This window comes from Anopheles nili, chromosome 3 (assembly GCF_943737925.1).
Source record: "Anopheles nili chromosome 3, idAnoNiliSN_F5_01, whole genome shotgun sequence".
In the NCBI taxonomy this organism is placed as follows: Eukaryota; Metazoa; Arthropoda; class Insecta; order Diptera; family Culicidae; genus Anopheles; species Anopheles nili.
In genome coordinates this window covers 33006675-33032296 of record NC_071292.1, presented here as the reverse complement: position 1 = coordinate 33032296, position 25622 = coordinate 33006675, and the positions used below count along the sequence as shown (strand labels likewise).

Sequence of the window (25622 nt, the reverse complement as noted above, 5' to 3'; positions counted from 1 at the left end):
ACCGCGCAGTCGCGCGCGAGATTAAGCGCCAGCGTGCGATGCCACGACCACGTGTGAATAGATATGATTGCAGTTTATTGCAGCACAGTACACCAATACCTACCGAGCGTCGGACTGGGTGTGAAATCGTTCTGACATGACCTCGCACCAGTGTCCGTTTGTACGTTGGGAACGCGGTTGCTTTGTCGTTTTTTGAGGATGCTAAAATTATCCGTCAATTCGCTACGCTTGCGGGCCAGTGTTGGAGTGCGTTGTCTCAGCAACGCTCCACAAGCCGCTGTTCAGGTGCCAGATCCAGAGTGGGACAACGCCCTACCGTTTGATAAGATACCATCACCTACGTTGTTCGGGTTCCTCAAGGAGTTTAGCCCTTTCGGTGAGAACTTGTCGTCTAGCTGCCCTTTCGCGAGTGGTGCCAAGTTGATCACCTTGGCACACCATCTATGATATAGGTCGCAATAAGAATGCCACCCTGTACGACATCAACCTGCGGATGCGCGAACTGTATGGACCGATCATCCGCATGAAGGGTGCGTTTGGGCGGGAAGACATCGTGATGACGTTTGTGCCGGAGGACTTCGAGAAGGTGTTCCGATCGGAGGGTGCCTGGCCACGGCGCACCGGGATGGACTCGTTCGTGTATTACCGCAAGCAGCAGCGACCTGAGTACTTCCATGGTTACGGAGGACTTTTGGCAGAGTAAGCTCTCGGCATCGATTTTACACAGTTCCAATTACAGTACTGACGAGCTATCGTCCTTACAGACAGGGCGAGGATTGGCAGAAGATGCGCACCATCGTCAACCCGATCATGATGCAGCCGAAGATCATCAAACTGTACATTGACAAGGTGGATGCGATCGCGCAGGAGTTCATGCACATGTAAGTTTCCCCATCAAAAATGCACGAATAAGTTCAGCACGATTGTGCTTACAGCGTCCAGGAGCTTCGAGATGAACGACAGGAGTTGCCGGATAACTTCAACGAATGGCTTAACCGATGGGCGCTGGAGACAATGGGAGTGTTGGTGCTGGACACCCGGCTCGGTGTGTTGAACAGGGACCAGACGCCAGAAGTCAGCAAGCTGGTTACTGTACGTTAATGATGAAAAAGATGGTTCATATAAATATGCCTACTATCCGTATTATCGATTGTTTCCATAGCTAACCAAGGATGCGGTCACGTTGTTCTATCAACTCGACGTATTGCCCTCCTTGTGGAGGAAGGTGAAAACTCCAGGTTTCTACCGGTTGATGCGAACGTTGGACGACCTGTATCAGTGAGTATCTCATGCAAGAAGTACCGGGGTCTTCCCAATAACATCATTATCTTTGACGGACAGTTTGATAGCGGGCAAAATTGACGAAGCGGTGCAACGGATGGAAAAGAACCCGAGTGCCGATTCTGACACGCTCAGCATTCTGGAAAAACTGCTGAAGGTAGATCGCAAAGCGGCCTTCATAATGTCCCTAGATAGCCTATTTGCTGGGGTTGATACGGTACGTACAACATCCTGGGAAAACCACTCGATCGTGATCGGCTTAAATGTCCCCGTAGACCTCGTCCGGTTCGGTGGGAGTGCTCTACTGTTTGGCACAGAATCCAGATAAGCAGGACAAACTACGAGAGGAGCTACGTTCGATACTACCCGACAAAAACTCGCCTCTAACACCAGCCAACATGAAGAACATGCCGTATTTGAGGGCTTGCATAAAGGAAGGACTTCGCCTGTATCCTCCAACCCCTGGCAATGGACGGTGTGCCGGCAAAAACCTTGTCCTGCAGGGCTATCAAATCCCTAAAGGAGTGAGTAAAGCAAATGAACTGAGCAACGGGAACTGAAACATACCTAAATCCTTCATGTTTCCATACTCAAGGTGCTGATTGGAATGGGCCAGTTGGTGTTGCAGCGTGAAGAAGGACATTTCACAAAAGCGAGCTCCTTCATACCGGAACGATGGCTAGGCAAAGAGGCTGCATCCGGATGTCCCAGTGCCAAGGAAGTGCACCCCTTCGTGTACATGCCGTTCGGTTTTGGGGCTCGATCTTGCGTTGGCCGACGATTGGCGATGATGGAGATGGAAATCCTGGTGTCCCGGATGGTGCGACAGTACAACATCCGGTGGAATTACGACGAGTTGCGGTATAAGGCGTCGATTGTCAACATACCTGCGAACGATCTGAAATTCCAACTGACGGAGGTGGTCGATTGATGGCTCGAGGGAAGCTGTATAAAGGCACAATAAAGTGAACGAACCAATTCGAGCTGGTTGGGTGTGTGTTTTTACTTCGGTTTGGATCGATTACTGGAAGCAGGCGTTTTACTGGAAACAATCTGCTTGGGTTACACATGCAATATTCCTTCAATAATTTACCCTCTCAGTCCCCAGTCGATGGGTTTCGGGGGTAGGGTTAGCATCGCAAAAAAAATTAGATTAATACAGTATCAGATCCGGATAGCACTAAGCAGCAGCTTTATCGTTCGTTTTAAACGCTTAAAGATCCTTCCTCAAAGAAATTGATGGCAACAATCGATGTATAGTTACATATTACCATACTACTAATCGCTGCAAACGTCAATTAAACTAACAAGTTGTGGTTTTTGGGCTGTTTACTGTACTACTTTGCTATACTGAACTTACTTTGCTTGAAGGAATCAGATGTGTTGTTCATGGAAACGTGCATTCAACCCGCTCAAAAGTGCATAACGGGGCTTATATTTTAACGCTCATTAGCTAATACGACACGGCTTTATAAAAACCTCGATAAGCCAACCGTAGCCAACTGTTCCTCGAACATTCGAGCTCAATTTTAGTGGCACTTTTGTGTTCACTTACAGTAGCTCAACTAGACACAGTGTTGCATTTTCAATACGTACTACAACGTGACTCATCATACGTAGTTAGAACATCGCTACAATGATGTTGCTACGTCGGATTTTGACTAATGCCAGAGAAAGTGGCTTTGTTCGATGCCAAAGAAACGTTCAGACCCAACCCAAACCAAGCATTTCTGCCACCGAAGAAATGATCGACCCCGAATGGTCCACTGCAAAACCATTAGAATCCATTCCCGGTCCCAACAGGTGGCAGCTTTTCATCAGATTCTCCAAGGGTGGTAAGTTGATTGTTGTGCTAATATATATCATGGGACGATATGCTTCACTTATACATCACTTATGCAGGACGTTACGCGGGTATAGACTTTATCGATGTGCATCGTCTGTTTCGGAAAGATTACGGAACAATTCTACGCCTCCCGGGTATGATGGGCCGTAAGGAAGTTGTTCTAAGCTTTCTCCCGGAGGATTTCGAGATCGTGTACCGTACGGAAGGAGTCCAACCGGAAAGACACGGGTTCGAAACGATGGCTTACTACAAGCACCGTGTTCGTCCGGACATCTTTAAAGGAATGGGAGGCTTGGTGACGGAGTAAGTAGTACAATTGTTCGTTTTTTTTTCCGTGATCACAACATACGTAATCCTGCTTGATACGACAGTCAAGCAGAGAGCTGGCAAAAGACGCGCACGATCGTAAATCCGGTGATGATGCAGCCCAAAACGCTGAAACGCTACGTCGAACAAGTGGACGAAGTGGCACGGGAGTTCATGACGATGTAAGTTTGGCCATCTTCTGAAGGTTCTGTGTAGACATTAAATTCCTTTACATATACGCTACAGTGTGTCGAATTTTCGTGACGAAAACTATGAAGCCCCGGCCGACTTTGCTCGGTGGATAAATCGGTGGGCGTTGGAAACGATTGGAATGATCGCTCTAGATACGAGATTTGGAGTACTGAACTCTGACACATCTGGTGGTGAGAAGCAACTCGTTGGTGTGAGTACGAAAGGACGTTTTCGCTTCAGCAGAGAGGATCAATCGATCGCTAGATTTTTACTTATTTTCTCTCATTCTAGCTCGTTCGAGAAATGTTTGATCTGCTCTACAATTTGGACGTACTACCTTCCATTTGGAAGTACTATAAAACGTCCAACTTTAAAAGGCTAATGCAAGTCTTCGACGAACTTACTGCGTGAGTATTTCAAGTTAAAGTTTAATATCTATCCAAAATGTCCGGTTACGAATGGTTCCTATGAGATGTTTCCTTTAGAATCGTGAGAGCAAGGGTTGCTGAAGCTGATATCAGGTTTGAGAATCACCCAAGGCCGGAAAACGAACAAAGTCTTCTCGAAAAAATGCTCAAAATCGATAAGCACGTGGCGATGATCATGGCTTTTGACATGATAATGGCCGGAATCGATACGGTTTGTAGCGAAAAGGGTCGAGTTGGGATTTAATCGCTCATGATGCAGAACCGATTCTATTCCTTTGCAGACATCGGCACTTTCCGCGGCTACTTTGTACTGTTTGGCAACGAATCCTGACAAACAGGCGAAGCTTCGCAAAGAGCTGTTACCGGCAATGCCTCACAAAGACTCGCCTTTAAACGCGGATAACATGCGCAATATGCCATATCTGCGAGCATGCATTAAGGAGGCAATCCGTATGTTTCCCGTCGTGGCTGGAAACGTTCGCACGGCAGGTCGCGATATTGTACTGCAAGGATATCGCATTCCAAAGGGTGTAAGTGTTGATTAGTATTCTCTTAAAAAGGCGCACTAATGGAGACTCCTTCACCAGACGAACGTGATCATGAGTAACATGTTGCTGATGCGTGACGAAAGCATCTATACGCGAGCGAATGATTACCTCCCGGAGCGATGGTTGAGTGATCGCGATGCGGACATTCCGAGCATAAAGGACACGCATCCGTTTACGTACACACCGTTCGGGTTTGGTCCTCGAAGCTGCATTGGCAAGCGGTTGGCCATGATGGAGCTGGAGGTGATCGTATCCCGAATGATTCGACAGTTTGAGTTCAGGTGGAACTACATGGAATATAAGGTGTCCACTAAAATCATTAACGGTCCCGGAAGTCCGTTACGATTTGAAATGAAGGATGTGAAATATTAGCGAGGTGAACAAATGGAAATAATTAGTATGGTATGTGAAAAAGATTTTTTTCCCGATTTGTGAATAAACCGGTCATTGCTTCATGTAATTCAGATGGTTTATATTTTCTGCGATGCTGTTTTCTCGCGTGTCGGAGATGCGCAAAAACGATAAATACGCTTCCAGCCGAATGACGCAATGTACCAGTTTAAGCCTACTTTGGTAGGGTGTACAAGACCAATTGACAATGAATATGCAAGTCATATATTCGCTAGCGCTAGCATCCAAACATTGTCCGAGATGCTTACCCTGTAATTATATGGCAAATTTACGACGAACTCGCGCACTCACACCACGGCCTGGAGCTGTGGATTAGTTCGAGAGAGGGTGAGTTTTGAAAATGCGCCCCCCGACGAGGCCCCAAACGCACACATGGGTTGACTCCACCGTATGAATTGCGCTCGGAATAGACATCGATCAAGGTCACGCGGCTTTGGTTCAAATTTTACGACGCGCCGGACGGTGGGGTGTAAACATTAGTGACGGTACTCTCACACGCAAACGCGTTGGGGCGCGTTGTAACATCGTTACGATAAGCGAGATCGTACTGCCAGCCGTTAGATTGTCAGATACTTCAGACAGTCGGTGAAGACGCATCTGCGCACATTCACGGTGCTTCCGGTGCGAGCTAAACGTAGCTGAGTTTTCCTCATTTTCCTCATATTGTAAAGAGCATACGGGATGCTGGTTTTACTACGCCCCAGTCTGCCAAACGTTGGCGGATGTGTACGTACATCGGTGCGATGGCGCAGTGTTCAAGTTCAAGCACAACCTGCCAGCTATGTTGCGGACAACATCGTTGATCCGGAGTGGACCTCAGCCAAGCCGTACAAGTCCATACCAGGGCCCACGAAATGGCAGCTTATAACCGGCTTCGCTAAAGGTGGTAAGTATCAAAATCCGCGGCATGTAAATACTGCGGAAGTCTGGCGAAAACAAACTATCTCGATGACGTCAGGTGAAGCTAAATCAATCCGCGAGCATTACTGCCTTAGTGTTGGTTGCTACGCGACGACAGTACACGCGCACTTACACATCCGCATGCACGTAGAGCTGTCAAAATCGCGTTCGTTGAATTCCACCGTCGCCGTCTATTGTCATCATCAGCTGTTCGCGCTATGAGTCGCGTGTGTACGCTTTGCATAATGCTGCCAATGCCAGAACGAGAAGCAAAAGGTCCGCTAGACGATGGTTGAGCGAGTGAGAGAGCGTTGCCATCTGGCGTTTGTTTACAAACGCTCGTCAAGGTGAAGATCAAGTTTGTTTGGGTTCGAATGGAAGCCCCTTATTTACGTCGGGAAGCGTAAACAAAACACGGCAACGAAAACAACGCTCTGTCAAGTAATGATTGCATGTGAGATGCTTTTCTTATTGCACTGTTTTTATTGCTTACGGTCACAGGACGTTACACAGGACTCAATATGGTCGAGATACATCGTCTTATGCGGAAAGATTTTGGAACGATTTTCCGCATGCCGGGCATGATGGGACGTAAGGACATTGTGATGAGCTTTGATCCCTTGGATTTCGAGAAGGTGTTCCGCACGGAAGGTAACTGGCCGGTACGACGTGGCTTGGATACTATGGCGTATTATCGTGAAAAAGTCCGTCCGGATGTGTTTGGTGAGATGGGAGGCTTAGTGACGGAGTAAGTTGACATCTTTGTCGGATAGGTCGAGACTATTCAAATGAATCCTTGGACTATTGTTTTGCAGACAGGGTGAAAGCTGGCAAAAGATGCGCACAATCGTAAACCCGGTGATGATGCAACCGAAGACTATAAAGCTCTACGTCGATCAAGTTGACGAGGTCGCTCGAGAGTTCATGACGATGTAAAAAAATTAACAGCGACTAGCTTATAAAGGATCGATTTTTTTTAATAACAGACCAAAATATTCTTTTCGAACTACAGTGTTGCCAATATTCGAGACGACAAACACGAGCTTCCGGTCGATTTTGATCAGTGGATCAATCGATGGGCACTGGAAACGATGGGCGTACTGGCTCTCGACTCAAGACTTGGAGTATTGCACATGGGTCAATCCGAGGAAGCTGAGAAAATCGTTGGTGTAAGTGCGTGACAGAAGGTGAGAAAACAGAATCAGTCAATGGATTAAAAGCCTTTTTTCATACATTATAGCTTGTGAGGAGCATGTTTGAGCTGACTTACCAGCTGGATGTTTTACCTTCCATTTGGCGATACTACAAGACCTCAACATTCAACAAGTTAATGAAAGTGTACGATGATTTAACCAAGTAAGTACTCAACGGCGCGAGACAGAGGAATGCATGAGAGAATGAATTAGTTTACTGTTTACAGTGTCGTTATGGCAAAGATTGATGATGCGGTAGCCAAATTCGCAAAGCACCCAACAACAGAAGGCAACCAAAGCGTGCTGGAAAAGCTGCTGAAGATCAACAAACACGTCGCGATGATCATGTCGCTGGACATGATAATGGCAGGCATCGATACGGTTCGTAAGGAAAAGAAGGATCTGTCAGAGGCTCACTACATGACACCGAGTTTGTTGTTTCCGATTTTTTAGACATCTTCCGGTTCAATGTCGATATTGTACTGCTTGGCAATGAATCCCGACAAACAAGCGAAATTACGGGAGGAACTTCGCACCATTCTACCCCATAAGGACTCCCGTTTGACTGCGGACAATATGCGCAACATGCCATACTTGCGAGCCTGCATCAAGGAAGGTCTTCGAATGTTCCCTCCAACTGCGGGTAACTTCCGTGCGTCGGGTCGAGATATCGTGCTGCAAGGATATCGCGTTCCAAAAGGCGTAAGTTTAGATCATCGTAGGTTGCCGTACGCATTCTGATCTCTGATTTCCACACAGGTTGACGTTGCTATGGGCAACATGACACTGATGCGCGACGATCACGTGTATACTCGCGCGAAGGACTTCCTACCGGAGCGATGGCTGAGCAACAGGGATGCGGACATCCCGAGTGGTAAAGAAACGAACCCGTTCATCTATTTGCCGTTTGGATTTGGCGCTCGGAGCTGTATCGGGAAGCGACTAGCAATGATGGAGATGGAAGTCATTCTGTCTCGGATGATTCGAAACTATGAGGTCCGGTGGAATCACGGTGAATACGAAATCCGTACAACTATCATCAATGTTCCTGGAAGCCCGTTGCGCTTTGAATTGAAGGAAGTCGATCATTAACGATTGGGGATCACCTAAGCGTGGTTTAACTATGGGGCCTATCAATAAAATATATTAAATTATTAATGTACTAATGAATGATGTTTTATTGCGCTCTTGTTATCACCCAAACCTGTACTTTGTTCGATACTTTTGTGATAAATAACACCTGTCGTAATGATGAGTAATCGGGAAGTGATTTAGCAATTTTAAGCGATTGAGCGTATGCGTGAAAAAACTGACGCATGAAGCGCAAGATTGGTTTGCAAATGTATGCGTATCGCACAGAGAGTTGCGTCAACTCCGTAATGATTAGATAGTCCATTGAGCTCGTTGAAAGCGGGCAGTCGACAAATCTCGATTCAGTAGTGCTTTGCGTAGAAGTGTAGCAGCGGTTTGAAGTGTTTTTGGTAGTGTAGTAAAGATGATTTCCCTAAAACCGTTGATTTGTGGCCAATGGCTTCGATCGAGCTACGTACCGTACTCGGTGATCTCGAAACGATTACTCAGCGCTCAGGCGGCTGTCGATCCCATCGATCCGGAATGGGCTACCGCGAAACCTTACAAAGAAATTCCATCACCAACGTTCATGGAGTTCGCTAGAGGCTTTAAAAAAAATGGTATATCTCCGCGACTGTGCAAGATCGTGTAATATATACAGCGAGTGGTAATGCATTATGTTTTTCCGGCAAATTCTTCACACAGGACGATATGCAAATTTAAGTTTACTTGAGCTCCACACCCGCATGTGGGAAGATTTCGGAGACATCGTCAAGTTCCGGGGAATGCTTGGTAGAAACGACATTATCTTAACGTACAGCCCAACGGACATTGAGAAAGTGTTCCGTAATGAGGGCCAATGGCCGATACGGCGTGGTTTCGACAGCTTCACGTACTATCGGCAAAAGGTGCGACCGGACATCTTCGGTGAAGTGGGCGGACTGGTGACGGAGTATGTTGTCGTTGCTTCTTTTGCTAGCCGTAGAGAAATGTCTAATTGGAAAATTACACTTCCAGGCATGGTGAGAAATGGCAGAAGATGCGAACGACGGTTAACCCTGTGATGATGCAACCGAAAACAATCAAGCTGTACATCGACCAGGTGGATGAAGTGGCGCGCGAGTTTATTACCTTGTATGATGTGAGCTGAAGGACGTTTGAAACAATCACCTACTGATGTGTTGTTTTTAATTCAGAGTATCGGAGATGAGAGATTCCAAAAATGAGCTTCCAAAGGATTTCGACCAGTGGCTTAATCGGTGGGCACTCGAGACGATGGGAGTTCTTGCATTGGACACTAGACTGGGAGTGCTCAAATCACAGCAAACAGAGGAAGCAAAACTGATTCTTGGGGTATGTGTCAAAGAGCTTTCGCTTTGTCAGAAACAGTGCTCCTCATTGACGTTTTCTTTATCACACCAAGCTTGTACGAGATATTTTTGAGCTAACGTACCTTCTCGATGTGGAGTTATCCTTCTGGAGGTACTTTAGCACACCATCATATAAGAAACTGATGCGTGTCCTAGACGATCTAACCAGGTAAACGTCACGTAGTGTGTGTAATCTTTTCTGTTTGCTAAACATAGTGAGGTTTAAATTGTTGTTTATCCTACAAATCAGCCTTATCATGGTCATGATCGACGATGCTAAATTGAGGCTCGAAAACCATCCTACGGAATCGAGCAATCAAAGTGTGCTGGAAAAGCTGCTGAAGATCGACAAACAAGTCGCCGTTATCATGTCCCTGGACATGCTTATGGCCGGGATCGATACGGTAGGACGAAACGAAAGAGACGCCCGCTCGTCGATCGATGATACTAACAAATTGTCCTCTTTGCAGACGTCATCTGGATCAGTAGGAATACTTTACTGTCTGGCAACGAATCCCGATAAGCAGGCAAAGCTCCGTGAAGAACTCCGCACCATTCTGCCACGAAAGGACTCCCCGTTGACGCCGGAGAGCATGCACAACCTGCCGTATCTGAGAGCTTGCATTAAGGAAGGACTGCGACTCTACCAACCGGTTGCAGGTAATATGCGCGCAGCTGGTCGGGACATCGTGCTGCAGGGCTACCGTATACCAAAAGGTGTAAGTATTCGACGTTCAGATGCTTGTTGCATTAGCCACTCTCAATTGTGCTTCCTTTCGGTAGACGGATATTGCTATGGGCACGGCTGTGTTGCAGAGAAGTGAGAAGTACTTTGGACGACCCAGCGAATATCTTCCCGAACGATGGCTGACGGAACGGCCCGCGGATGTTCCGTGGGCCAAGGACTCGAACCCGTTCATCTTTCTACCGTTCGGATTCGGAGCTCGCAGTTGTATCGGCAAGCGGTTGGCCATGATGGAGATGGAGATTATTACGGCTCGACTCGTGCGGCAGTTCGATATCCGCTGGAATTATGATGAGCTTCGTTTCCGTACGGCTTTGATCAACATTCCCTCGAATCCGTTGCAGTTCGAGTTGCGGGAGGTTGATCATTGACGCATGATGTCGATGGGATGGAACGAACTTTTATACATTATTGGGTTGAGATTTACTTTATGCGAATGAAATTTAGATGAAATGAAGTGAAGTGGTAACAGCATTATCATTTATTTTTTGCTCTCCTATCGGTTTCCGGTGTACGGGTTGTGTGTTTCAGATTTCTGAGCTGTTGTTAAGATAGCACCATTAGTGATAAGAGTGATAACTTTCGAAGAGAGTTAATACAAGTTATCGTCATCAGTGCCCTTGCGTATCTAGCAGTTGTTTGTGTTGCTCTCCAGAAGACAATGGCTTTTCGTACAGTGGCTCCAGCTTGGTTGTTCCTTCGGGGAAGCTTCTTTTGCGTCCCGCGTCGCTTAAGCACGTTTCACGGATCAGCGAAAGACTATGTCGACCCGGAATGGGAATCAGCTAAACCATATCACACTATTCCAAGGCCCAAGTTTCTTCAGTTTGTCAAAGGGTTCCAGAAGGATGGTAATGATGTTTACAAAAAAAAAAGGAGTTTGGATGAGTGTTAGAATACTTGTGACTTGCAGGACGCTACGCCGATTTAAGTCCCTCCGAGTTGTACGGGAAATGGCGCGAGGATTTTGGAGATTTGGTGCGAATTCCAGGCATGTTTGGGAAGCAGGACATTGTCATGAGCTTTCGACCGGAGGACTTCGAAAAAATTTACCGAACCGAAGGTGCGTGGCCGATTCGCAGAAGCTCGGAGACTCTTTCGTACTACCGGCAGAAAGTGCGCCCAGAAGTGTTCGGAAAGCTGAGTGGTCTTATCACGACGTATGTATTGACATAGACTCTCTAGGAGATATAGGCTAACGTTGATGTAATTCTCGCCCCCAGGCAAGGAGAAATTTGGCAGAATGTGCGCACGATCGTGAATCCGGTGATGATGCAACCAAAGATCGTTGGGCAGTACGTGAACCAGGTGGATGAGGTGGCTCGAGAATTCATGTCAATGTAAGCCGAATAGTCGCAACACAGCAGAACGTGATTACTTAAGGGAGTATTTTGGGCGTTTCTGTTTGTTAGAGTTGCTGATTTGCGTGATGCAAAGAGTGAAATGCCAGCAGATTTCGATCAATGGCTTAGTCGTTGGGCTCTTGAAACCATGGGAGTGCTGGCGTTGGATACGAGATTTGGCATTATGCACTCGCAGGAATCGGCTCAGACTGATGGGGTCATTACGGTATGTTTGTGAGAGTACGAAACGAAGAACGGATTGATCTAATTCGTGTTCTATTTAGTTGGTGCGTAGCATTTTCGACTTGATGTACCGGCTGGAATTTGAACCGTCTATTTGGAAGTACTTCAAAACGTCAAACTTCAAACGACTAATGAAGGAATTTGATGAGCTAACGGAGTAAGTTACGATGAGACGGTTTCCATGTGTCTAAATATTTTGAGAACAAGTGAACAACCAGATTATCCACACATGCAGCTTGATAATGGCGAAAATCGACGAAGCTGTCGTAAGGATCGAGAAAACGCCCACAGTGGACGGGCATCAAAGTGTGCTAGAGAAGCTTTTGAAGATCGACAAACGAGTTGCCATGGTGATGGCTTTTGACATGCTGATGGCAGGCATCGATACGGTAAAAAAAGCTATAATTAAGAGTCGGTTTGATAGTCATCTTTCGATGTTCTTAAAGATTTCAGCTGGTACTTTTGGTATTCTGTACTGCATTGCCAAAAGTCCCGAAAAACAGGCTAAACTGCGTGAAGAGCTGAGGGCTGTACTTCCCCAAAAGGACACTCCTTTGACACTGGACAGAATGCACAACCTACCGTATCTTCGAGCGTGTATCAAGGAAGGATTAAGGCTCCATCAACCAACACCAGCTAACGTTCGAAATGTGGGGCAAAACATCGTCCTTCAGGGATACCGCATTCCCAAGCATGTACGAATTTCTCCCCTGCTTGTTAACCATTCGAAACATCTCCTAAACAAGCTCTAAATCTCTTTCCGCTTCGCAGACAGAGGTAGTGATGGCCACGACGGCACTGCAGTGTGATGAGACGTTCTTTGCCCAAGCCGGTGTATTTCTGCCAGAACGTTGGCTCGCTCATCGAACGGGTGAGGATGTCCCAAACGCTAAGGATGCGCATCCTTTCATTTATCTACCGTTTGGGTTCGGTGCAAGAAGCTGTATTGGCAAACGGCTGGCCATGATGGAGATGGAGATCGTGATCGCTCGATTAGTACGCAGGTACGAGGTGCGCTGGAACTATGGTAAGCTGAAGGTGAAGCTGGGATTGACAAACATTCCAACAATTCCGCTCCGATTTGAGCTGAAAGACGTAACGGATTAAGGAAGACAGAATAGTTGACTTAACTGTCATATAAATTCTACAATAAATAGATTCATGTCATGCATACTGACATATACCAGTTTTAGGAGGTGTTCCTATTATAAGTGTTTGTTTTAACCCGATAATCTGTTATCAGTTGCTTACTGACCTAACACACCTTGATTGTGTGGATTACAGATGGCAGCTTTAATACTCAGTTTTCTTATCAAATTATTGCAAGTACAGGTGCCTCTCGTTGTATTGTTATTGCTTTGCCGTATTTTGACTATTATGTAAACTGTATAACAATATATTTTACATCACACATATCTCAACTGAGAGGTTTCTTCTCCTCAACTGAGAGTTTTCCGACACCAAGCACAAAATACCACCATCAAAATGTATGTGTAATTAATCTACAATGTAGCAGCTTCTATGCTTCGTACGAACGGCTTGTGTTCGTCAACGACCAGAAGTGTTGAACGTCGGGGTTTTAACAAGCAACAACAAAAAAAAAGATTGTGACATTGATAACACAATTTACGGCCGACGGTCGACAAGGCCTGCTGTAATATGCGCACCGCCTGATAGCAGTCCCTGAGAAGGTGCATTTTTATCACAACCTGCAACCGATCCCTTCGCAAATGGATGCAGACATGGGCCTCCTCTCCCGAGCTGGCCCTTTTTTTCCATTCCCCAGCCATTGATTCAAGGCAAAACCGGCCGAACTGAATGGTGAATAATTACTGAACAAATTCATTTAAATTGTGCATAATTTCTCAATTATTCAGCACACGACGGTAGCCGGAATGGAAATGAGCTTCCGGCCGGCCAATCAACATCCCCAGCCTGAGTAGAGCGCTGGCCTCATTTACTCCATCGCCCAATGTATGCATGCAACAGACGCCAACCACACTGCGTCTGCACTTTGGTGGAGATACCAAACTGCACAGCAACAACGATAGCAACAAAAAAATGGGAGAAAAAAGCCCGATTGGAAAGAAAATCGGCGCCTTCCACCGTCAACACATTAGCATGCAAATGAGGATCGCTCGAACGAATCCGTTGTTTGTTGGGTTGATTAATTTTAAGGCCACAAGAAACCAAAAGAAACACATGAAACGCCACTCGAACAGGACGAAAGAGCAGCTCGCTGGTGGCTTTCTGTGCGGGTTTGAGTTTAAGGGCCTCCTTTTTGGGGCGTTTGTTTGCGTGTTCTACTCGAGGCACCCAACTGCAGCCGGTCCGTGGCGGTTGTTTAGTTGCACTAGTCACGATTCCGAGCGAGCGATTAGCGCTAAAAGTACGGACCTTTTCACCCTCGGGTCGCTTTTAGCCGCCATCGCGGTGTTGGAGGCGCCCCTGTTTTTTTTCTGCTTGATGTGCATTATTTTCACAATTTCATTAGCATCGTTAATGAACGCCGTGGCACCGATCGTGCACCGCCTTGCGAATTATGACCGTGGCGAGAGTGGGTGTGATTCCTAATTGGGATTGGCCCTTTTTGATGAGGGCGATGCCGCTGCAAATCGCCATCAACCCGCGGGGTTGTTGATGCCGTTGATGAGCTATTTATTTTTTTTTTGGTTTTGCGTACACCCCGTGAAGTGGTGTGATAACGCAATGGAAGTTCGCTCATTAGAGCACTCGGTTGTGGGCATAGATCATATGCAGTCGCGAGTCGCACGGATGATAGATGGGTTGGAAAATCCGACCTGCATTGTTAGTGTGCTCGAGCAGTGATTGCGCTCGTTAGGGAGGCTTCATTTCCGCCGAGGCAAATGAGCCTGAGATGGGTAAATCGTGCGTGAAACACGATAAAAGGGGCCACTAACGCCCTGCTCGTTATGCTTGCAATAAGCTTAATTGATTAATTGCCAATTAAATTGAAGCCGTGAGCTTTTCTTTGTTTCTTTGAAAATACTCTGTTAAATAAAAGTGCTCGTTGTTAAGGGTGCTTTCTAAATAAATTAATATTAAACTTACAAAGGTGTTATGATACTTGAATTAAACGGTCGCCGGTTTATTCTCTCTGTTGTTTCTTATAGGATTTAAAGAGCATGGAAAGCCACCATACATACGGTTTTTTTAAGTAATATTTTGACGTAGTACCGGGGATTTATGATTCTTAAATGACTCTCTCCCTTATGATTTATCTTTTCGGGCTATCCGCTAACCTTTCGTACATTTGTGTTAGTAAGTGCTTTAAATCTCTTCCTAAAAAAGCACGAGTTCTTTCGACGAGCTCACGATTGTCCCAACGAAAGCAACATATCTCTGTTGTTGTTTTTTTTTCGAGAACACGATTCCTATGCTCGGTTGGCCCGGGTGATTGGGCTGCGAGGCTCAGGTGGGCTGAAGCGGACGATTCATAAATGCCACAGCCCCATACTTTGTGGTCGTCGTGTTCGCTCGCTTCGTTCGGGAATTGCCTGAAAAACATGTTGAGTGTAACTAACTCATTATGTTCGGGCAATCTCCACCAAGAAGTTTCTCTTTTTTTTTGTTTTCGTCTCGTATTATTCTCCCGATGGAGAAGCCTCGATCCATCTTGCTATGGTTCGGTTGCCCTTCGCGCGAGGTTTCGTCCAGCCCTCGAAATTCCCATTCGATCGCACGATCACGGTCCTGGCCAAGTTTACGAGACCCATCGCCGATCGTCTAAGCCCGCTCGATGGTAATCAAAATTTTCCTGTTCCTCCCTGCTGGGCTTTGGGGCATCTTTCACGGTTTGCCCCATGATGAAGGCGTCGACCTTCCGCGCATCCCTTTCCAGCACGAGGATCACAGCCCAATTTGATCGCTGCTTTTTCGTTCGTGAGCTCAGATGGAGAGCAAGAGGAAAATAAAAATAAATCTCCAAAGACGCGAAGCGAAACAGGCCGCGAGCGAGCGCGGATGCCCGTGGTGCAGCCACGCCGGATGGGTTTTTTTGGGAGTTAATTTGGAAACTTTAAATTATCTCATTATGGGTGATTTCTGGTTCTTCGAAACGCGCGCCACAGGAGAGCACGTCCGGGACCGGGTGAACGGATGGCCGAGTACACAGGGGGTGGCTTTCAACGTGAGCCGCCATTATCGTTTCGAACCGGCCAGCCTTTGGTCCCGGCCATTTTCCCAATTGGCTGCATCATGGGCCCCCGGCCGGTTGGCTTGGGCATCGACGATTTTCGTGCGATCGCCGTGCTGCCGAGAATTGCTTAATGGTGTAGTTGATGTGGGATTTGGCTAATTTGCTGTGGCACGCAGGTTCGTCCTTTCTTTCGGTTTCGCTGCCTAGCGCTGGTTCGGGAGTTTGGTGGGCAGAAAATAGACACATTACCATCGGGATCGGTTGCAAAAGGACCGTGCAGGTTGTTGTTGCGACGGTAGAAAAAACAAAATCCACTCTGCGCTGGGGCCGTATGCTAATCGTCGAATTTGCAGGCATTTCGCTTTTCCGCAACGCCATTATTGCTTCCACATTAATGCAAATAACCCGGGGAGGGTGTTTTGATATGCGGGATCGCTAGAACAGTAGCTAGAGATGATACGCAGGCAATGAAGCGCTGATTGCAGCAAATAATGGTCCAACAATGTCGCCATAATCGGCTGGTCGATGAGAAGGCTTTTATGAAGATTGAGGTAAATTGGGTTTTTTATCAACTGTCTTGCACGTTGAGAGAGACTAAAAGCGATTCACCAAGCTAAGCATGACTTTACATTGTAAACCGTGCTGCTAATTTATTCTGTCGGGCTGGAACGTCATTCGACTTGAACGTGCCATCAAATTATCGGTTTAAGTAGATACTGTAAGCTGACATGTGATACAAAGAGAACATTTGAGCAAAAAGCAGCTTTCGGTTTTGGAGTAGCTTTTTCAATTTTAATTTTTCCAACGCTAAAATATGCTGTAATATCTTCAAAGTGACAAACTTTGGAAAGGTGATACCTTCTTATTCAAAGCTCGTCGTTTAGGTTTTAGGGAAGTTTTTTGTAAATAAAATTTTAGAATTCTAAAGTATTTTGATCCTCAAACAAAGTGACAATGATGGCGTAGCTGAAAACTTATTTGTTTTCTACATTCGTCAGACGTCTGTATAAACTGCTGCTTTGCAAACCGAACCATTGAACAGGATAGCCTTCTAGCTTTGGTTCCGTGGCAGATTTGATGGCTTTCGAGTGCAATAAATATCACCCGATACCGTTGTGAGTCATTGGGAAAAAATGCTTCCCAACGTGGAAACGTTTTTTCCCATGCAAAGCCTGGCCTAATCGAAAATAGCTTCACCAAGACGATGGACCCCGGGGGCACAAACCAAAAACACAAGAAAAGTTCAACCGATACCAATTGATTCGGGTGGCGAAATATGAAACTAAATCGATTCACGGCCAGGCCCGCGCGAAACGTGGCACGCCACCGAATCCGATGGACCTCATTCCCGCGCGGGAGCAAAAGGTATTTCAGGAATCCGATAGCACACGAAAACGACACGTTGGCACTTTATTTATTCCAGGCTAAATTCAAGCTCGGTAGCACACCCCGTCTCGTGTTACGTACGCGATTTAAAATTCAAAACTCCGCGCTATCCATCGCCGGACACCACGCGCCCGGTTGGCTTCCGTTTTCGAAAGCGGGTTGGCTGCAGACGTCTGGCCGGGCGATGATTAACCGTCATGCGAAAGGGACGCGCCCGACATAATGAACGTCCCGCGGACGCAATGGAACGCACCGATCACGACCACTCGGAGGTTGCCAGAGCAAAAAAAAAACCAGAAAAAAAGTCCCAAAATCAGAAACCCAGCCAACCAATTCAGCCGTCCCCACCACGGCTGAAATGCAACCTTTCGAAGTTGATCATCTTCATCACGCGGGATCGTGAAACAAAAAGGCGTAGCAAAAAGATGAAGAAGAAAAAACACTCCCGCCGGTGTAAAAAAAAAAGTCGTGATAAATGATTCGTCTCTCTTTCACTCCAGGACCTCGCAGGCGGGCTCGCAGGCTGGCTGATTATCAAAAATAACACATTAGTTCCCGTTTTTATTTCAATTTAGCGTGGCAACCTCATCATCGTCATCATCAGGCAGCATCATGCGGCACACACACACACACACGCCGTTTGGCTCGGTGCGGCTGCGTGCGTGAAGATATAAATATTTCATGGATTATGGAGATTTAAAACGGTTTTCAAAAACGAAACGTTAACCCTCTTTCGCAAGGACCGCGATCGTATTTCCCGGGACGAGTCCCAAACCATTGGGTGTTTTTCTTTATCAGCAGTAACGGCACACACGCCGAGGGTGAATATTTTCCCCGCATTCGCACACACACACACGCATACACACGCACTCGCTCAAGTACATGTCTGTTTAAGCGAGCGAGCGAAGCGGCAAGGTAATCAAAATCGCGACGTAAACACGTTTTCGGTGGAGAAGGCAGACCCGAACAAAAAAAAAAGACAATCAAGAACGTAAAAGCGAACGCCCGCCGAAACTGCCACCGGATTGTCTGGCCAAGCGAGGATCGGACAAAATTCGCAAACGCCCAAACCGCGGGGTTGAAGCTTTTTTTTCTTTTCAACCGAAGAGACCGCAGCTTTCCCGTGCTGTCACGTTTGAAATTGGCGGCCATTTTTATTTGGCGGCTCCCCGAGCGGTCCAAGTAGGCTGTGCTGTTGTTGCTTCTATTTTGTGGCAGTTTTTGGGTGCGTTTGTTTCGGGTTATTTTGTTCGTTTCTTTTTTTTTTGTTGCTGCTTGTCGGCTGGACTACGTTTGAAGGCTCTACTGGCTTTGAGAGCGTGCTTGGAACCGAATTTAATAATGGTATTGTTTTATTTTACGTTGTTTTTTTTTTGCTCACCCATCCCGGTTTGCTCTCCCGCCCACCGTTCCGCGGATTCCCTTGGATTCCCCAATTGGACGACATAATATTTAATGTCGGTATAACATTTCTGTTCCGTTGCCGCGATTTTTCCGTTAGCTGCTCGCGCGAGAGCCCAAAGTGTACAAATTTTGATGCTTCACGTCCGCGGCCGGATTGGGTTTGATGAATCGTGCGGAATGCCCGCGCCCCGGAAACCATTCCGTTGGGTATTTTTTCTCCTGTTTTTTTTTATTCGTGCTGCTCCTAGGAATATTTCGAGTTTGTTTGGGTGTGCATTTGCAGCAAGAGGAGTGAAAAAAAAACACATACACTCCAATCCCTGAAGTGGCTTGTTAGTGGAACGCGGGCTCCATCGAAAACGAAGGGTAATAATTTCCATTTTTCCTAACACGCTTCCAAGTGCGGGTCCACGAGGCGAGGCTTTACGACCTGCGTCCCGGTATTCCATCACTTTGATAACAAACGTTTTCCGGCGGTTCGTTTTATTAGAAAAAAAGTTCGGCGGCCGTAAAGTTTACGATCGCGAATAAAACTGTGGTAGCGCGCAGCATAAAATTACCTCCCTGGGTGGGTGATATTTGTCCTACTCAACGTTTGTGTGTATTTTTTGTTATTTATTTTTTTTCTTCCACATCACTCCAAATCGATCCGTCAGGTGCAACGCTCAGCAGTCAGCCGGGAATTGGTTGCTTCCTCGCAACTCGAAAAGCTATGGAATTCGGTGAGGGAAAGCAGCAAAAAAAAAAACCGAAGGCCGACCATAAACCGGCCAAAAACGATCGAATGATGAGCTCCGGTGCGAGGCGGTTGGTTAATTTTATTGAACCCTTCCAGAACGGGCGAAATGGAAATCAACAAACATCCCGCGACGCCACGACCGATAAGTCATAAATTAATAGAAATTGCCCCGACGCTGAAAACTGGAAAATGGAAAGCGTCATTCCGTGGACAAGGTCGAGAGCTAGTGAGAGCGATAGAGAGAGAGAGAGAGAATGAAAGCGAAAAAAAAACCCCATCCCAGTGATTAAAAGCCAACCGGTTGGTGGCGTTTTGGGGTGAGTTTAGACCGTGCCGGGAAATTAACATGTTTCGCCTTTGAATTCGGCAATCGTTTCAAGTCGCGATGGGGCGCGTTGCCTTTTTGCTTTCTTTTGAGTTCGCTGCCTGCTTCGCTTTCGATTAGATTGGCCGTAAAATTATGAACCACCATGCCGGCGGTGTCCTGCCAGAATTGAACCCGCCTGCAAAAGCGACCGGTTTCGGGTGTTCCGAATTGAAATTCCTATCGCGCGCCAAGCGGCCATAAAATGGAACCCAATTCGATCGAACTTCGTCTTGGGTGGCATTAGAAATAACAAATCGCGAATGAAATCCCTCGAGTTTCAGTGGAGCCATAAAATGGTGCTTGCGCCACAGGAACGTGAAGCCGATAGGATGTGGTCCTCCAACGTTGGAAGCTTGTTTTAATTAGCGTCGGTTTAGTGTACGCGCAATTCGCCAATGGAATTCGGACGACCTTGCGCAATTCAGGTAAGCCTGCGAGTACCTTCGGGAAGTTAGTGCTTATTGCTTGTGCCATGTCTTAATTTGTGCTGCTTGCGGTTGCGATTCGCAACGAGCAGGATACAGGAACGGCATAATAATTGATTTCGATTAAGTACCACCAACAGGTATCGGTGTTATCAACACCTCGATTAAGTGCACCATCTAACCGTTCCTGTTTCGGTTTTTGTTTTTCCCGATCAGCTTTAGTGGAAATGCATAAAAATTCTAATACCCTCGGCTAATGCTATCGGCCCGAGGTGCTGTTAATGGACCTCATTTTCATCCATTACAATCGAACGATCATAAATCTAGCTAGGTAGGTATATATCTAGCAACCTCATCGGGCGGAGTACAAATTACGGTTCGATCCGATCGACCGCTTCCTCATTTAGAAGGGAATTATCATCTGTTACCGTGGCCGGCGAGTATTTGTCGAAACGTCCTACCGAACGATCTGAGCGATCCCGAGTCCGATCGTGATCAAGGAACGATCTCGAGGCTGGACGTTTTTTTTTCGCTTTTTCCACGAAACCACGACCACCGGGCCGGCGTTTGATGGATCGAGGATAATTTAATTGATTTATTAGCGTCGACCCCACGGGAGGCCATGTTACGAGACCACACCAAGGGCCCAGCTGAACGATCGGTCTGCGGGAAGAAAACAATCACACAACAAAACGCAATTACGTTGTTAATAACTGGATGGATAATTTATAAAAACAACTACATCATTTCTTAATTTTCGTTCATTTTGTACGCGCACAAGGGCACCTCGTCGAAAGGCAATAGGGAACAGAAGGGCGTACCATTTCATGATCGCCAATGGCGAGTTCGTCGTTCGTTCTCATCCCCCAGCCCTCTTGGGTCGCGTAGGATCGAAGCCCTATCACGATGTGTTTTCGGATCGCGCGCTGATCGTGGGTTGAACGGGGTTGGGATTTTGAAATAGCCTCAGCCCAGCCAGAAAGACCGGCATCCTGCAAGGAGTGCACCTCGGGGAGTGTGATTAATGATGCCGAAATTATACGTTCGCTGGGGCGTCCGATCGGCATTCGGAACCGGACGATCGCTAATCAGCCAGGGAGAAAGGCCAACGAAATAGCCGCAGAGCAGCAGAAGGAAACGTCAACTCTCTTTTAGGCTTGAGCGTAAGCGTTTCCAGCGATCGTAGTTGTGCTTAGAACATGTGTCGTGGAAAACCGTTGTGTAGGTCTCGGAGTTTTCTTAAATTACTAAGGAAAAATAATTAAACCTCCATCATGGAGTGCATTCGTTCGATGTTTAGAAGCCCTTTCTAAGCTTCGCAGAGATGGGTTTTCCATTCCAAACGAGCTGATTCGTTCTCGAGCTCGATCAACACACGGAAAACAGGGCACAGCGGGACCAAGCAAGGAACAGAAAGCATATTTCGGAGGGTTGTTTCACCTCCCCATGACTCTCTCTCTCTCTCTCTTTCACTCTCTCTTCAACCCCACCAGAAAGCGGGCACGATTCGTTCGACTAATATTCGTTCGTTCGCTTTATTTTCCAATTTCTGGCCGCATCTTCAATTTCCTGCACACCCGCCGGTGGGCATTTTCGGGCATCGGATTTCTGCCCGGTCATGTTTCAGCTCCACCCTGTTTTCCACCATCTTGCATGCCCCTTGGGGACGGCCTACCCGGTCGGTCTTATCAGCGGGTGGTTGCGCTCTCAATCCATGCACGGCCAGTATCATTAGGGTCCCGCGCCCTTACGAGCTTCGCGTTCGCCCACGCTTGCGGCCCTTCGTGCACCCTCACGGTGGGGTGTCCGAGCGAAAATTGAATAAGCAAGCGGGTATTTATTTATTACGCCTTTTCAGTCTCAAGCTCTCTCTCTCTCTCACACACACTCCCGTGGCCGTATCTCGCACACCCCATTTACATATTTATAAATTTTAAATAATAATGATATTCTCATTTATTATTAAACTAGCTGATAAACCCGATTTCATTCGGGTCGACGTAGTTTGAGGAAAAATAAAGGGGCATTTTTACGTATGCTTGGGTAATTCAATTTTTGATGTGCATTTTATTTTTTTTCTTATTTAGTTGTATTCATTCTATAAACGTTATTCTCAACCGCGTACACCCGGGATAAGGTGCCCTTTCACGGTTCGGAGAAGGAAATGTCTTCCAACCAATGTGAATTGCAGTTTACTTTAAGTTTAGACTTAAGATAATAGTTATAAGCAATACGGCCTGGCCGTCATTAATGAATAAAAAAAAAATAAACGTTATTCCTAGCTTCGTCTTTGAAGGTTTTCTATTTCAATCAATTCATCTCTCGCTGGTCCTCTAGGCATATCCCTTCCAATTGGTTGTACCTGGCTTTTTCAAAATATCGTTCACTGTTTTATAACAAATCGAGCCTTTTAACCATCTTAGCTATGAAGAAAAGGATTTTTTTCAAGAAAAGGATTTTTTTTATAAAATCCTTTCTTCTCTTGTTGTTTCACAACTTCCATTTAGCTTCATAATCTTTCGCATTTTGCACGTCATCAAATTAGTAAAACATATTTTTTATGCCTTGTGTTTTCCTCTTTAATTCTTTCGGAAATACTTTTTTATACAGTATCATTTGTCTTGGATCCGTCACATAAATTTATTTACATAGCAATAAGGAAATGTAGCATGTTGTTCCATCCTGAGCATGTATGACGTTCAAAATCTTTCTACTTTTCTAACACTTATTCTTATTTTGTCACTGAAGCTACCTGGAAACAGTTTTCCATTTTCCTTTATATTTGATCTGTATTGCTGTTCTCTTTCAAAACTTCATTTCATGTTTGTAAGCATTACGCTCTGAAATCGATATTTAAATTTATTACACCAACCACATTTCCAACGCTACTCAACACAATTAAAAACTGAATCTTACTGAATAACGGCATAGCGCTATGTGTTGCAAAATATTGTACACTTTTAAATGTAAACATGCATGAGAAGAAAATGAGTTGACTTTCTAAGCCCAGTTTAGTGTCTAAATAAATTTTTGAAGAGAGAAAAGTTGCAGGAAACTGGACTGTTTGTTGACGACTTTACATTTTTGTTAATTTCTTTTATTCTGATAATGGAAATTCCTTTCCCGACCATAATGTAAAAGTCACTTGTAAAAAAGAATAAACAAAAAACCATTTTTATCATTGAGCGATATTTGAACATAACAATAAATTAGATTTCCATCCACCCATTTCCGCATTGCAGAAGATAATATTTTATAACTTGTTGTATAGACTGTGTTAAGGCGTACATGAAAAGTTGTTGTTAAATTTGACGATATTTGTTACTTTGGGCATTTTTTTTTCAATATTCCGAGCAGGGATTGTATGCCCTTCCACGAATTTGTCTCCAACCGGGAGAGCTGCAACGTCCCATTCTAATTTTCCAGTAAATATTGACATTTTTATGAATTTGCCTCATTTCATTTAAATCGGACATGATTGCCATGCTTGACCATATCTTCCAATACTCTAATAGGAAGAGCTCGTATGGGAGCTCTTGTTTTTAAAATGTTGTGTAAACAGAATCATCCTCACCTAAAATCATCCGGACCAAGCTTTATTGCTATGACGGAATTATTTTCTTGGTAATACAGACAGGAGGTTCTTTGGAAACCTCCCTTTGTTTCCCACTGGCGTAAATAAATCTTCGTCGCGTTATGAATAGGAAGAAGCATTTGTAGCGTGTATCAATCGAATTGGATGCCATGTGTATTTTTCAATATTTTTTATGTATTTGGTAGAGGGAGAGGGACAACCATTTGGTTATCCGCTTGTAGAACTGAAATTTAGAAAGTCTTTGTATTAAGTGATAAAATTATAGTTGATTTCGACTACATATGTACTTCAAAGTGATATTTTATGATTTGTTAAACGGGGTGGGGGTGGGGGGGGGGGGTTGTATGACAGCCCCCTTTGTTCTTCATTGAAGAGGCTGAAATTTTGCCGGGGTTGATTTAAACTAATATAACATCTATGTACCAAATTTCAGCCAAATCGGGCGCCATTTATAATTTTAAGCGGATAATATTCATTTTTTATAGGGGGAGATTGTATGGGAGCCACCCTTTGTTCCTCATTGAGATGGCTCAAATTTCGCGAGTATAACTGTTTAGTAATCAAACGTTTATGCATCAAGTTTCAGCAAAATCGGGCAACGCCTATAATTTTAACGGATAATATTCACTTTTTGGAGGGGGGGGGGGGGTTGTATAGGAGCCCCCCTTTGTTCTTCATTGAGGAGGCTCAAATTTTGCCAGTATTTGTTTGAAGCAATGAAACATCTATGTACCAAATTTCAGCCAAATCAGGCGTCATATAAAATTTTAAGCGGATAATATTCATTTTTAGTAGGGGGGGTTTATATGGGAGCCCCCCTTTGTTCCCCATTGAGATGGCTCAAATTTTGCGAGTATTGATTTTTAGTAATGAAACGTTTATGCACCAAATTTTAGCTAAATCGGGCATCATTTGTATTTTTAAATGTATATTCGCGAATTGGGGTTGTATGGGAGCCCCCCTTCTGGGGGGCTCTAAAAAAAAACAAAAATCAAACGCCTAAATCCGAGACCATTATGCACCTATGTACCAAGTTTGGTGCAAATCGGTTCAGTGGAAACCCCATTGAAGCGCGCGCATAGGCACATATATATATATATATATACATACAAACATTCATTTTTATTTATAAGATTTACCCAATCGTGTGGGAGAGGGCGATGTGATAGTGTGCGTCACTTGCCACCCCAGGAGGGCCACCCATTAAGGGTTTCATTACCGATCAGCTTATTCATACTTACACTCCACCCATCGTGAATTTCGGGGTGCTGGAGTTCCCTTCGAACCACGCACGGGTGGAATAAATTTTCCACCATAATCGAGCGGCTTTGGGTGAAGGAACGACAGCACTTACAGCAAGAAAAGCCCCGCATATTCCCTCGCAGGGGGGCTGAAACAATATCGTGAAAAAAGGGCAACAAAAAAATACAACCGATCTACACCGTCATCGATGATCTGGGGGATGATCGTGCATAATTTTTCCACCCAGGGGTTTTTTTTTCTTCAATCTTCTTCCCTCGGGTTGCTTTCGCAACACGCCATTTCCAAGCGATGGGACGAATCGGACCACGCAGCCCTGGGGGCTGATAACGATGTGCCATCGGTGCCGACGAAACCAGCGGGAGATCTGGCGCGAGTTATCGTTTCGCTGAATTAATTCGATTTTCCGG

General features: G+C 45.6%; 2 protein-coding genes across 2 annotated transcripts; both read left to right on the top strand.

Moving 5' to 3' along the window:
• Positions 1-547: 547 nt before the first annotated feature.
• Positions 548-4973, top strand: LOC128724101 (cytochrome P450 CYP12A2-like). The gene is made up of 15 exons (XM_053817864.1): positions 548-699; positions 765-881; positions 936-1092; positions 1163-1278; positions 1342-1498; positions 1557-1805; positions 1877-2207; positions 3024-3116; positions 3184-3430; positions 3499-3615; positions 3680-3836; positions 3917-4032; positions 4111-4264; positions 4335-4583; positions 4641-4973. The coding sequence occupies exons 1-15, from the start codon at positions 557-559 to the stop codon at positions 4971-4973; spliced, it is 2736 nt and encodes a 911-aa protein (XP_053673839.1). The 5' UTR covers positions 548-556.
• A 686-nt stretch (positions 4974-5659) lies between these two features.
• On the top strand, positions 5660-10765 carry LOC128724099 (uncharacterized). The gene is made up of 16 exons (XM_053817863.1): positions 5660-5898; positions 6414-6660; positions 6728-6844; positions 6925-7081; positions 7153-7268; positions 7333-7486; positions 7559-7807; positions 7865-8185; positions 8694-8796; positions 8882-9128; positions 9194-9310; positions 9373-9535; positions 9600-9715; positions 9797-9950; positions 10017-10265; positions 10330-10765. The coding sequence occupies exons 1-16, from the start codon at positions 5694-5696 to the stop codon at positions 10660-10662; spliced, it is 3048 nt and encodes a 1015-aa protein (XP_053673838.1). The 5' UTR covers positions 5660-5693; the 3' UTR covers positions 10663-10765.
• The last annotated feature ends 14857 nt before the right edge of the window (positions 10766-25622 follow it).

Coding starts and splice junctions, on each gene's coding strand:
- LOC128724099 (XM_053817863.1), top strand. CDS start 5,694: ATGCTGGTTTTACTACGCCCCAGTCTGCCAAACGTTGGCGGATGTGTA. Junction 9,311..9,372: donor GCGCGCGAGTTTATTACCTT/GTATGATGTGAG, acceptor TTTTTAATTCAG/AGTATCGGAGATGAGAGATT. Junction 9,536..9,599: donor AACTGATTCTTGGGGTATGT/GTCAAAGAGCTT, acceptor TATCACACCAAG/CTTGTACGAGATATTTTTGA.
- LOC128724101 (XM_053817864.1), top strand. CDS start 557: ATGACGTTTGTGCCGGAGGACTTCGAGAAGGTGTTCCGATCGGAGGGT. Junction 3,837..3,916: donor GTGAGAAGCAACTCGTTGGT/GTGAGTACGAAA, acceptor CTCTCATTCTAG/CTCGTTCGAGAAATGTTTGA. Junction 4,584..4,640: donor GATATCGCATTCCAAAGGGT/GTAAGTGTTGAT, acceptor CTCCTTCACCAG/ACGAACGTGATCATGAGTAA.